The sequence below is a fragment of the Sylvia atricapilla genome, chromosome 2 (genome assembly GCF_009819655.1).
Source record: "Sylvia atricapilla isolate bSylAtr1 chromosome 2, bSylAtr1.pri, whole genome shotgun sequence".
Taxonomy (NCBI): domain Eukaryota; kingdom Metazoa; phylum Chordata; class Aves; order Passeriformes; family Sylviidae; genus Sylvia; species Sylvia atricapilla.
Window position 1 is genome coordinate 2935111 of NC_089141.1, and position 12952 is coordinate 2948062.

The 12952-nt window shown below is 42.9% G+C and overlaps 1 protein-coding gene across 2 annotated transcripts in view; it reads left to right on the plus strand.

The window, feature by feature from the left end:
• The first annotated feature begins 805 nt into the window (after nt 1–805).
• The window catches only part of MYH15 (myosin heavy chain 15), a 468786-nt gene continuing 456639 nt past the window's right edge, over nt 806–12952 (plus strand). The window contains exons 1-12 of one of the 2 annotated variants that reach the window (XM_066340666.1): nt 806–988; nt 2045–2148; nt 2665–2808; nt 4279–4435; nt 5800–5827; nt 6678–6771; nt 8014–8031; nt 8642–8734; nt 10024–10087; nt 10180–10278; nt 12137–12240; nt 12643–12781. In XM_066340666.1, the coding sequence (XP_066196763.1) occupies nt 895–988; nt 2045–2148; nt 2665–2808; nt 4279–4435; nt 5800–5827; nt 6678–6771; nt 8014–8031; nt 8642–8734; nt 10024–10087; nt 10180–10278; nt 12137–12240; nt 12643–12781 (1138 nt within the window). In that variant the 5' untranslated portion in view covers nt 806–894. Of the gene's footprint in view, nt 989–2044; nt 2149–2664; nt 2809–4278; nt 4436–5799; nt 5828–6677; nt 6772–7948; nt 8032–8641; nt 8735–10023; nt 10088–10179; nt 10279–12136; nt 12241–12642; nt 12782–12952 lie in introns of those variants that run through there. The other variant, XM_066340665.1, reaches the window with a different exon arrangement.

Here is a 12952-nt window from a genome sequence, read left to right on the forward strand (position 1 = left end):
GCCCCTCTCTTTCATGAAAAAAAGACTCCTAAACACTGTGCCCTTGTCATTTGAGAAAAGAAGTGTAGGTGTTAAGCTGGACTGATAAACTCAAAGCAATCCGAAATCATACAAAGCCCTTGCACCAATTCTGTAGATACACCTGCTCTTAGCCATGCCCAGCTGCAGGGGGATGCTCCGCCTGGTGAAATCAGAGGGAGCAGCAACCTGGGAAGCTGCACCAGCGCAGGACCTCCCGGAGCCGCGTTAGTCCTGTTTTTATTGACACGCCAGCTCCTGAATCAGAGGAGTGCAGGGAGCAGAGCTCTTTCCAGCTCCAGTGCTGGAAAGCAGCAGTGAGAGCGTGCCCACACATCCCTGCAGCTTTGCAGCAGTGAAGCCTTGCTCCTTGTTTCCCAGAAAGTGCCTACCTGAGATGGTGCTTGAATCGGCTGAGTGGCACAGCCCCAGGGAGACCTGCAGGAGAGCCTACCCTTGCTCCAGGCAATTTTGAAAGGGGCCAGAAGAGGCCCTTGCTAAATGGTTTTTAAAGTCACAGCTTCAAGTGGGCCCTCCTGCTCTTAAGCACCATTTATGCCACAAAAAAGAGACAAAATCCTTCTCCAGAGATAACTGTGACCAATGTTGAGGTTAAGAACCGCTCAAGATTAATAAACTGAGCCAAGGAAGTGTTTAACTAAACATGCAGTATAGTCCCAAATCTGTATTAGGCATTTGTGTTTAACATTAATCATCCCTTTGATCAGCCAACTGCCATGTTATGCTAAGCATTTTATATTGCCTGATATTGTTCACAAAATGGACCATTGTTTTATTTTTTTCCCCTCTTTCTTCAGTAGACTGGGTGCCTTTCTTTTTCCTCTGTGAGCTGTGCCACCTTGAAGCCTTGCCAAGATGATGGTCGATATGTCAGAGTTTGGGGAGGCTGCTCCCTACCTCCGAAAGAGCGAGAAGGAGCTGATGAAGGCTCAGACTGTTGCCTTCGATGGTGAGTTGCAGAGTCACAACCCCTTGTGCTGCTAGGGGCTGGTTCAGAGGGGTAAGGGTTACTTACAAATATAGTCAAAGAAATGCAGAGCAAAGCAGGATGCAAAGCCTCCACTGTCACTGCTGTGTTGCTGCTGTTGGAGGTAGCTGGTTCAACCAAGTTCGGGTTCCTTTATTCTGCAGAGCTACTAAAAACTCCCAGATAGTAAAAAGTAAAAATAATCTATGACAAGTAAATGTTTATCTAGATTTAGAAGAAGGTGTATTGGTACTGCTCTGCTAAAAGGGGAATCATCTCTGTCAGTTTTAGAGAAAAACAACAGACACTGATGTTTTTGTGGCCTGACTAGATGTCTTATAGATGTCTTTGCAGCGTGTATAATAATGTGATGTTAGCTTTTAGTTTCCCATAATTCATTTTTCATTAAATTGGTTTCTATGAGCCCTGAGGTTTAGTAGTAAGTGTGAATACATCAATGACTGGGGCCTTTCACTATTCACAACAGTTGCTGTAACTAAAGGCCTAAAGTCTTGTGCAGCTGCTCTGGGCTCTAAAAAGGCACATAAATAACTAAATGTGAGTTATTAATATTGGTGTTTTTCAACACAAATCTCAGAAGAATGTGAAGGAATAAGGTTAAATCTGATAGCTGGCAGTCAAATAATGTGGGCTGAATTCCTTGAGCAGTTTGAAATTCTCTGTGTGACTTTTTAGCAAACACCCTAATTTGGGCTTGGATCTCAGTTCCTCCATCTGCACACTAGTGATAATGATTATGGATTTCCCATGGAGGCTGGGGCTTAGCCAGCATTTGTGAAATGTTTTGACATCCTGTGCTAGAAGGATCTAGAGGAAGCCGAACAGTGGCTTCAAAGGAAGACAACATTTGGGAGCCCTATGCTTCATCACACAGCTTCCCAGCACTGCCAATCTGCTGCAATCCCAGAGGTTTTGTGTCATTTCTGCAGAAAAAGTAGTCCAGCAATCTCACTTAGCTAGGCATGGTGTTGCTGTTTGATGCAAGGCTGTGAACCCTCAGTCTTCTTAATTTCACAGGGAAGAAGAAATGTTGGGTTCCTGATGAAAAGAAAGCTTACGTTGAAGCTGAAATAACAGAAACCAGTGAAGGCAAAGTGACTGTGCAGACAACGGATGGAAGGGTACAAAACTGGTTTTGTGTCATCTGTCACTAACAAGGCCAGAGCTGCAAGCTACAGAATTGTCCTGATTTCAGTTTGGTTTCATGAAATGTTCTGGGAATGGGAAGGCTCAGTAACTGATGTCAGCTCAGGATAGGATAACACCAAAACCCACCAAGGGAAAACCAGCAATGCAGTGATGGGTGGGTGAGCATCAGCCACCGCACAGCCTGGGGTGAGCTGTGACTGGAGGTTTGCAAGCCACTTCTGGTTTGGTTCCCAGAGCTAAAAACCCAGCTTCTAGCAAAATTCATGGCTTCTTTTGCAGCTATAGCATCAAGCTTCTTACTTTTGTCACCTCAGCCTTCCCCCACTCTTCTGATACCTGTGGAAACACACGGTATTGTGCACACAGGCAGGGATTGACCTGGAGAATTTCTCTTTGCTGGGGGAAAAATATGTTTTCTTCCATGAGGTGCATGGAGCAACAGAGAACCCCAGTGTCTTCCACGTTGCTGTATTTGCTTGTCTTTGCAGACCATGACCATAAAAGAAGATGATGTGCAGACAATGAACCCTCCCAAATTTGACATGATCGAGGACATGTCTATGCTGACGCACCTGAACGAGGCGTCCGTGCTGTACAACCTGAGGAAGCGCTACAGCAACTGGATGATCTATGTAAGGGCCACTGCACAGGCACATTTAACAAGTGGTGACACTGCATTTCAGGTGCTGACAGAGTGTGTGAACGTGTTGTGCTCTTCGTGTTAATTTTACAACTCTGATAAGTCACAAAAGGGAGGGTCTTGCTCTTCACCTCAAGAAAGATGCTGCTTGGAGCTGGCTGGATTCAGACACAAATGTGAATGAGTAAGACGGTGCCTGGCTCCTTAGTTTTGCTTGCTTGCCTAGGAAAGGCGTGGGGAGGACATTTTTCTTAAGTCAAGGTGTTGGGGAGACCCAGTTTATTTTCTATCTTCTAATATTAATCCATGTCAATGCCAGCCATGGAGATTTCTTTTGCTTTCAGTTAGCTGCATTCAATTATGTTTTAAATCAGTCAAAGGAATCCATTGATTTTCCAGCCAATCCTTGCTCTGTTTTTTGGTATTAATCGGAAAAGCAAATCGAAGATTACCGATTTAAATTCTGATTGTCAAACATTTTCTGTGTTTCTCTAGTAACTCCTGTATGAACATGCAGGGCCTAAAGCACAGCTTTGTTTGCAGATCAGTATAGGTAGAAAATTAAACTGGCATCTTGCCTTAATCCATTTACTGGTAGGGGTGTATTCTTTTACTTTCTAGAAAACAGGGCTGAGGATTCATGCCAAGGCCATTCAGGAGCATGTCCTCATGCTATATTTAGTGGAAGGGAACTGAATTTCACCTGAAACTTTTAGAACTTAATTGAGCTCATTAATCTCTGTGCATATAGTGATTGTGCTGGTATGATAACTGGGTTTCTTTGAAGATACTGCCCCAAGCTGGGCTAAGTACTTGAAAAGTTACCAGCTGACACCAATTGCCTGGGGTTACAACTCAAAACTCATTCTTCCTCAGAGTGACCAGGCCCCAGAGAACTGATGTATATCATCCAGAGAGCAACTATAACGAGAATTTTACAAAACTGGCATCTCCAAAGCTCAAAAAAGTTCCACAGCTTTGGGGTGCGACACTATGAAGTGCTTTTGTCTTGTAACACCCACCAGAAACTGTCTTGAGGTTCTTGCATAAAATTAATAATGGGAGGTTGTTTCTCCTCCTAAAAATGGAGTTCAGACAGGGAAGCTGTAACTTTCCATTGCAATGTCTGTTTTCAAGAGGAAACAACACCCATGGAGCAGCAAGGCACAAGACCAGACTCAAATCTACTTGCTGCTCCTTTGTTTTACTGAAAGGGATGTTTCCATTTCTGGAAAACCACTTTTCCCCTTTTGAAAACTGTTCAATATCTGTAGTTTTGGTATGAATCGCAATTAGGAAGTCACTTAGCAAACCAGTACCTTCCAAAATTCAGAAAGTCTGAAATCCAAGTCAGAATTCAAACCTAATTCAGCAGCTGACAATGCCACACATCCTGCTTGGTTAACCAAGACTTTTTGCCTTACCACCTGAGTGATTTTTCCCACTCTGTGTTACTCTCTAGACATACTCCGGTTTATTCTGCGTGACCATAAACCCCTACAAGTGGTTGCCAGTCTACAAATCGGAGGTTGTAGCTGCGTACAAAGGCAAGCGGCGCTCGGAGGCTCCTCCACACATCTTCTCCATCGCTGACAACGCGTACCACGACATGCTGCGCAGTAAGTGCCGCTGCCGCCCGCGCCCCGGCCTCACCCGACTCTGCTGCAGGCACAGCATGTAACAAACACGGAAATAGTCCACAAGTAACAGGAGCTAGGCAGTCAGTCATGATTTTGTATTTGTGTGTGTATCTGTGTAGCTGTTTTGTTTCTGAACCGCCCTGCCTGTTCCTGTGGCGCTCCTCATACCTGTCTGTCAGGTGCCCAAATTGAGCTGTCTGATCTGAGTGAATCCGTCAGTCCGCAATAGAAATGGAGCCAGCTCCTAAAGGTCTGTCAGTGTTTCCCAAGGCCAAAAATAAACCCCCAGTCAGTTTATGCTCCATACCGTGACACTGACGAGATGTGTGCATTCAAAGGGCCGTGAGGGCGAGGCCTGTGGGGCACTGTGGGCCTCACCCAGGCCTGCCAGTCCTGTGGCAGCGAATCCCGGCTTTTCCCAGGAAATTTCCTCACCAGTCCTGTGGCAGCGAATTCCGGATTTCCCAGGGAAATTTCCAGGCCCTGACCCTGGCAGTACTGGGAAGAAAAGTTTCTGGGCAGAGGGCAGCAGCCATGTTCTCCCTCCTGGGCCTGAGGGGCCGCAGGTGAAATCCAAAAGAGGCTCAGTCAGAACACATCCTGCTGACACTTGGATTTAATAAAATGAAAAAGTGCCTCAGCTATGAGGGGACAAAAAGCACTGGGCAGAGGGGATGTGTGTGTGGCTGCAAAGAGATGCTCTTCTATCAGATAAGGCTGCTCAATATGTAGCCTGCCATGATGACTGGAATTATAAAAAGAAGAGAGGAATTTAGGCTCAATGACTTGGGAGGCTGCCATGATTTAGCATTTGCTGAACTTGATTAATAATATATTAGGGTTGCAGAGTGTTCTAATAAATGCTTGTTTCTGATCAGGCAATTAGGCGTGGACAATAGGCTGCTTAGTTCCAGCAGCACGGCCAGATGAAGAAGAATACACATGTATTTTAAGGAACAGCCTGTGAAAAAAGAAAAAATTACTTGGGTTGGTCTACTACTGCAGGAGCAGAAAGGTCAGACACAGGCAAAGACAAATGCAGGAGTAAGAGAATAAATGCTTTCAGAACAGGAAATTACTTTCTGTATTATAGTTTCCCAGACAAAGATGAATGTGTACAACTGACAGGTATTTAATACCAATTTGAGCAAAACACAAGAGAAGGATTCAGGGAACTTCTGGAAATCTTTCTAAATGATAACAGTTTTTATCTTTCTGTCTTTGCTTCATGTGATCCTCTCCTGTCCTTGCATGACTGATTCTGGTACTCATTTGAAATTATAATAAGTGATTTGTTCACCCTACTAAGTTTCTCTCTCTTTTTTCTTTTTTCCCCTCCACAGATCGGGAGAATCAGTCTATGCTGATCACGTAAGTTCTTCTTTTTTGACTGATTTGAGGCTCTCTTGCTGTGAAAAACTTTGGAGAAAAAAAACCCTGATAAAAAACAAGTTGACTCTTAAAATCTCAGCTAAATTGCTTGGAATGGAGTAACTGTCAATTTGGCCAACTGATGGTTAACTTGACCTCCATGAGGAAGGAGTAGCTAAAGGTTTGATGAAGCCTTGCCCATTTCTGATCCCCATCTGGTGAACATTCATGTAGGCATGAAAATGACTCAGCAGGCAATTAAAACTGCTCCTTGCAGGATTAGCCTTTCTGTGGCTGTCCTCTTTCTGGACTCCTTCTGTTCAGTGTGGTTACTCCTGCTGAAAGTTATATTTCAGAGTGTTGTATAGATGAATCAAAAGAGGGGGAGATGACCAAGGTAGAAAAGAGGAGGTGTGATGTTTACTGGCAAGCATGAAAGGACGGAGACTTGGGTATCTACAAAGTTGCACGTGCTCTAGGGTAATGCTGGCAGATTACTTTCCTCTGCTTTTTCTAGCTCATTAACTGTATATATGTATACCCCAGAAAGTTAGTCTGGATGTTTGTAATTAAACTTCATGCCCCTAAAAGAAGCTCAGTGTAGCATGGGTTTGTGCAGGACTTCTGAGCTCAGTTGTATGAAGAACCTGTTACTGCTGTCATAGGACTGCACTTCTTCATTCAGTCAATTTGATGTATTTCCTTGGAAATGGCTGAGCAACAGGCTGCAGATACCAGAGTCAGGGAGTCTGAGAACAGCCTTGAGGGGAGGAGCTGGCTGGACAGGGTTCAAAAGGATGAGTTGCAGCTGTTTGAGCAATGTTTTTTGTCTTCTTCCCCCTTCCTCTAGTGGAGAATCCGGCGCCGGCAAGACTGTCAACACAAAACGAGTCATCCAGTACTTTGCCACAGTGGCAGCCCTGGGTGAAACTGGTAAAAAGAATGTAAGTCTGCTGGTAACTGACTGAGTTCAAGGTTCCTCTCTTGTGCACAACTAACCTCATGAGTCTGCAGTACTGAGAGCACACTGTTCTGAAGGGAGAGAGGCACACATGAATTTACCATGCTCCAGATGGAGCAGAAACACCACTTCTGGTTCTGGACAGATGCTTGTTGCTGCCACTTCTTTTCCCCAGGCGTTTCAGGTTTTGTGTGTGCTAAATATCCTTCTGATTGTGTTAAAACTGGTCAAAAGATAGGAAGCGTGTAAAGAATAAGATTTTTTTTTTCAAATGGGAAAATAGTCTCCAAAGAGACTAGGATTATAACTTCTCATCAAAATGTCTGTTTCATTGAAAGCTTTTTTGTCCACAAAAGATATTTTTTCAATCAGCTTTTCTGTATATCTGTTTGGATAAGTGCTGTTCTGCTTATAAGTGCTCTCTAAGGCTACAGTGAATGATGTATTCATGCTGCTTGTTATCTTGTGTTGCTATGAGCTTATTTGCTATGAGCTTCATTGCACTTGAAGGGTTCAGTGCTCTTTTGTGGTGAATTAACTGATTCCTATGAACTGTATTTATAAGGCCAAAATTTTAGCCATGCTTCAAGTTAGTGCGCAGAACTCACGTCACCAAACTCTAAACCCCTTTCTCCTGAGGCCTGTAAGGCTTTCTTGATAAATGGTTGAGTTATCCAGAGCCAGCTTCCTGCATGCAGTGGGGCTGTGCTCATCGTGGTGTCTAAAACCTGCTGTGCTCGTGCAGCAATGGTGCTCCTACCCCAAGCTTATTGTTTGAACTTCCACTGCAGAAATCTACCTGGTTTTGCTCTGGAGATGTCCTATGATAGACCAAAACACCAACTAAGTGAACAGGGAAAAGAGACTGTTGCTAGGTGGCAAGAATAAAAGAGCATAAATGCAAACAGACAAGTTCTAAGCAATAAGATTGTGCCACACTTAAACTTTTGAATAATGTCAGGGAGGAAAAATAAATACAGCCTGGCCTGGTAAACTACGTGAAGCATCTTCCAGCTGCAATATCTGGTTTTGCACCATTGTGATGTATGGTGAATGCAAAGTAACAGCCACACATGCTTTTTGCAGACTTCAAAAAGCCCTGCTGGTGTGTTAGTGCCCACAAGACAGCTAGCCTTGCTGATTGTTATATTGAATATTGTTCTTAATGCTAGTATTCATATTCTCTCTCTTTTTTCTCTCCATTGTATTCCTATTTTGTAAACAGCCAGCTACCAAAACTGGGGTAAGTCATCAGTTTTGCTATTTTTTTTTTGCCTTGCAGAATTGGTGCTGGGCTCTGTCAAATGTGCCATGAGCCTCAGCCTTTCAGTCTGTGTGGTTTCCCAGGTGAATGGTGAATGATCCCAGGAGCCCCAGCAGGAAAAGTCATTCACTTCCCAAATTGAACCCTGCACGAGCAGCAGTTAAAGCTTTTCTCATCTCCAAAAATCCCAAATGTTACAAGCTTCCAAGTGCTATTAAATCAAATGCATTCTAGTGCTTGTCACTGTCTTCAGTAGCCCCTCTCCTACACATGTTCCTCATTCCTGGGATGTCCCCACATGCTCTGCAGTACACTTGGTGATTTCTTTCTTGTGCAGATGGCACAAGCTATAAATCTACAAAGCCAAACAGTAGTGAGCAGCAGAATGTTCGAGGCCTTTTAAGCACTCATAATTGACTGATGGTCTCACTCTTCTGCCATTCACACTGTGCCGCCCCTGGGGTGAAGCTTAATAAATCACTTTGCTACAGAGGCCGCACTCTGTAAACAAATGCATGACTGAGCTAGAGCTCACAGCTGAGTCTGTGGCCTGTAGGTTTCTTAATAGTATTTCAACATTGATTTCTAGGGAACCTTGGAGGATCAAATCATTCAAGCAAACCCAGCCTTGGAAGCTTTTGGAAATGCCAAAACACTGAGAAATGATAATTCCTCACGTTTCGTAAGTCTGCAGCATAATCTAGTGATGTCTTATTCAACAATGGCCAGTTAATAACACCTGTGTCATTATCCATTCATAGATTGCATTTTGCCCACTAAAATTATTGGATTTCCACAGAGTGGAAAAATAGCACAGTAGGATCTAACAAAAGCCTGAAGAGAAACAGAGAAAGATCAAGTTTTAATAATAGTTTAAGCTGTTTAAATCATTTAAAATGAACAGAAGACAAGCAAAGCCCAGTTTTAGGAAGCCCTTTGTACAGCAGTGGTAGAGCTTCCTCAGAATTAGGAATGCCTCTGCATTATTTTTCTACCCCTTTTTCCACTAGCCTGTCCTTTGTCCTTCCTATAGTTGCTATGCCTTGCCACTAAGTGTCAGAAATACACCACGGTCCCTGTTCCCTCCCACATCCTCTCCTGTGCAGACCCTCCCTGCAGCAGCACTCCTACCCTTGAGCCGCTAGGTTTGCCTTTTTGGCTCAGGAAGCTGTCCTTGTCCCTCGGTGCTGCCATCACCTTGGGGCTCTGCTCCTCTCCATTAGGTTTGCAGGAGTGCAATCCTCTTGGGAGCTCTGCCTCTGCTGCCTTTGGCTGACATCATCTGGGAGGTCTGAAAGGAGTGGCATGGGGATAACAAGCCTGAGTTTAGAGCCCGTGCTTCCCTAACAAATCCTGTTAAAAATTAAATTGGATGGGGTGGAGAGGACCTGAGGTTGTAAGCATCTATAAAGCTACACAGTTGTATAAGAAGCTGTCAGCTGGAACATTCTTTTTAAAAGTTTGTGTGTTTGAATATGAGAAACTAAATGAAAACTAGTTGTTTTTTATGAATTGGGAGAGATGGATATGTAAATTTAATAGACAAAGCTGTGTAAAATCACAGCACTCTTCTGACATAAGTAGGTGCATGTAGGTTAGGACTGCAAATGAAAAGAAGCCAAAAAAGGAGCCTGTTTGTCTTAAGCTCAGGCTTAATGCTCTGAGTCCTGCATTACAGTAAACCTGCATGATGCAACTGGAAGCCATGTGCTTTGCTATATCTTAGCCTGACAGATAAGTACACTGTTATCCTTTCTCCACAAGAAGATTACATAGCTCTATATACAGGCTTAGGCTTGGAAGACAGTAATATCATTGTTTGATATTTTTCATTGAAAATATGCCTGTGCAAAGCCAAGGAGTTTGTATAAATTGATTCTTTGGGCCAAATGATTGCCTTCAAGCTGCATTCTTTGTTTCCCTCTGTGTATACTATGTGCACTAATTAGAATATTCTTCTATGTGAATTAGGGTAAATTTATTCGAATCCATTTTGGAACTACAGGCAAGCTGTCATCTGCTGATATTGAGATTTGTAAGCAGCAAACTCTCTTCTTTTAAAAAATACAATTGCTCATCTGAAAGCTGTGAGATCCTTTCTCACTGAATTTTTCTTTATGAAACTAGATCTTTTGGAGAAATCCAGAGTGATTTTCCAGCAACCTGGTGAAAGAGACTATCACATCTTCTACCAAATCCTATCAGGAAAGAAACCAGAGTTACTAGGTAAGCATTATGTGGATCCACAGCTTTTAAGAACCTAAAACTAAATAAACGGAGGATGAGGGGTTAGGAGGCAAACCCATGTGCAGAAAAGCCCTTATTCTTCCACTTGATGAAACTGAACTTCCACTGTCAAATACAATCTTTTAGAGATGTTGTTCCAGTGGCAGCAGCAGACACCATTTCTCTCATATTACAGATTAATCTAATGGGAGTAAGACTCAGGCAGGACTTTTAAAACATAGCACTATAACGGCAAGAAGTGTCACACTGAATTTGTGTAATCCAAGGTCTCAAAACATCTGGAAAATGCTATGCCTCCAAGCATTTGTGGTGATAAAACTTTAATTATCCAGATTTTCACATATGAGAAGATTTGCTTATAGGTCCACAAAGAAAAACTAGTTTCCTCTTTCTGCCCCAAGTGACAAAACTGACATCCCAGCATGCTGTGTGGCAGTAGAGACTATTCAAAGCTACCTGCTGCTGATTATGTGGTGATTACTCTTTTCAAGCTTCCCCTGGCTCAGTGTGGTCGCACAGACCTGTGGGCAGAGAGGGGCCGAGATGCTTTGAATAAAACCTTCACTAGTTACTGAAGTGACGTGGTTTGCTGTCTTTAATTTGTGCTTTGAAGGAACACATTTTGTGAAATATGTTGGAGAGTCACTTTATTGCTCTTCTAAACTCCCACTAAGCCATAGCAATCATAATCTCTTTTGAAGTCTTATTATCCTGACAGTGCATGGTCAAGTCCCTAACACTCTAAGCTTTACGTGGCCTAATTAATGACAATTACTGGAAAGATTTCAAGGAAGCTTTGCATTGAGGTTCCTGTGAGAATCCCTGTGCTGGGAAAATGCTCTGTTTCTCATAAACTCTCTGTGTGCTCCACAACAGCACATGCCTTTCTGGCCAGCAGGAACATGTCTGCAGGCTGTTGAAGAGACTGAAACTAACAGGGGTTTGTGTTTTGTACACGAGAAATGTATGTGCTTGTATATAAACACATCCATATCTGAATATGGATAAGTATAAATAGAAATAAGTATGGATGAACATAACTATAGATAAAGCAATATAAATGACAGTGACTACAGAGCAAAGTAAGACAGGCTTATAGAGAATGAGATTTCATATAAACATATATGGATAGCTATATATTTACATACACACATATTTAGATAAGTAGGGATGTGTGTCTGCACATAAAAGATTGTAATCTACACCAAACCTTTGTCTGGTGAATGTGGGTGAAACTTTCAGTTGATTTAAGGAAGCAGGAGTCTGTCTGTACTTTTAGAGCCAGCTAGCTTTGTAGAAAATAACTCTGCATTTTTGGGTTTTGATATGAAGGAATGACAATGGAGCAAGCCATATTCCAACTTGTATTTATCAAAAGCCAAGTGTCTTCTGCAAAGGATGCTGGAAGTCACTATTCTCTGAGTCTGTTATAAAAAAAGGGAGCCATGCCCATACTCCCTGTCTTGGATCATACTAAAATATTTTTCTCCTCTCTACTTAGATGGGATTTTTTCACCTAAAAGCATGCAAGGCAGAAAGTAGGACTGTACAGAAAATTATTAACTCAGTTACTGCAATGCATACTCAATAGATGTGTATGCACAGTAGATGTTAATATGCAGTATTTCCATATTCTTTCCATTCACACTTCCTCTACATCTTCAGACTAACATAGTAAAATAAGAGAGCTATTTTCTGCCCTGCAGCTATTAAAATAAAAACAACAAAACAACTCAATAGTGCAGGGACAAATGAAGGTTACAGTTGATTTTTCCATCTCCATTTTTGAGGATAACCTGAATGGATGGCAGTTTTGACCTTGGCAGTTCTTTTACAGACATGCTCCTGATCTCTACCAACCCGTATGACTACCACTTCTGCTCACAAGGAGTAGTGACAGTGGACAACTTGGATGATGGAGAAGAATTGTTGGCAACAGATGTAAGTCTGTATGGTTTTTACTTTGGGTTTCCTAGATCAGGGGAGGAAGACTGCTGGGAGGAGCCTTACTTCTGTCCTGACTAAACCAAAAGCAGGATTGGGTCTTAACAGCATTCAGACTGTGAAGCACAAGGCCTGGCAAACTGCACGCTTTGGAATCTGGCCTTGCTCCATGTAATGTCCACCTTTTATAATTTTTATATATAAAATGGTAGATGAAGAGAGCTCTCCCCTGTCTCCCCTGCCATTGCTGGGTCTTCAGGGTGTTCCAGTGGCTGCTTTGGGTGATAACACCCCTTGGCAGGATAATAACATCTGCCATGCAAAGGCAGATTGAGGGGCTGCAAACACCACTGCTTTTGAGCAGGGAAGTGACAACATGTCTGTATTTCCTTTTCACAGCAAGCCATGGACATCTTGGGATTTGTGCCTGATGAGAAAGCTGGTTCCTACAAGCTCACAGGTGCCATCATGCACTTTGGGAATATGAAATTCAAGCAAAGACCTCGAGAAGAGCAGGCAGAGGCTGATGGCACTGAAAGTAAGAATAACACCGAAAATTACTCCTCAGATTCAAAAGTCTGGCATGTATCAGGCACTGTGCTGAGGAAGCAGCAGTCTGTTTACTTTGTTCTTGCACACTTTAGCTCCTGATCAGCCAAGAGTGCTGTATTTTTAACAGGATTATTCAGTGGTGAATAACCTTACTCAG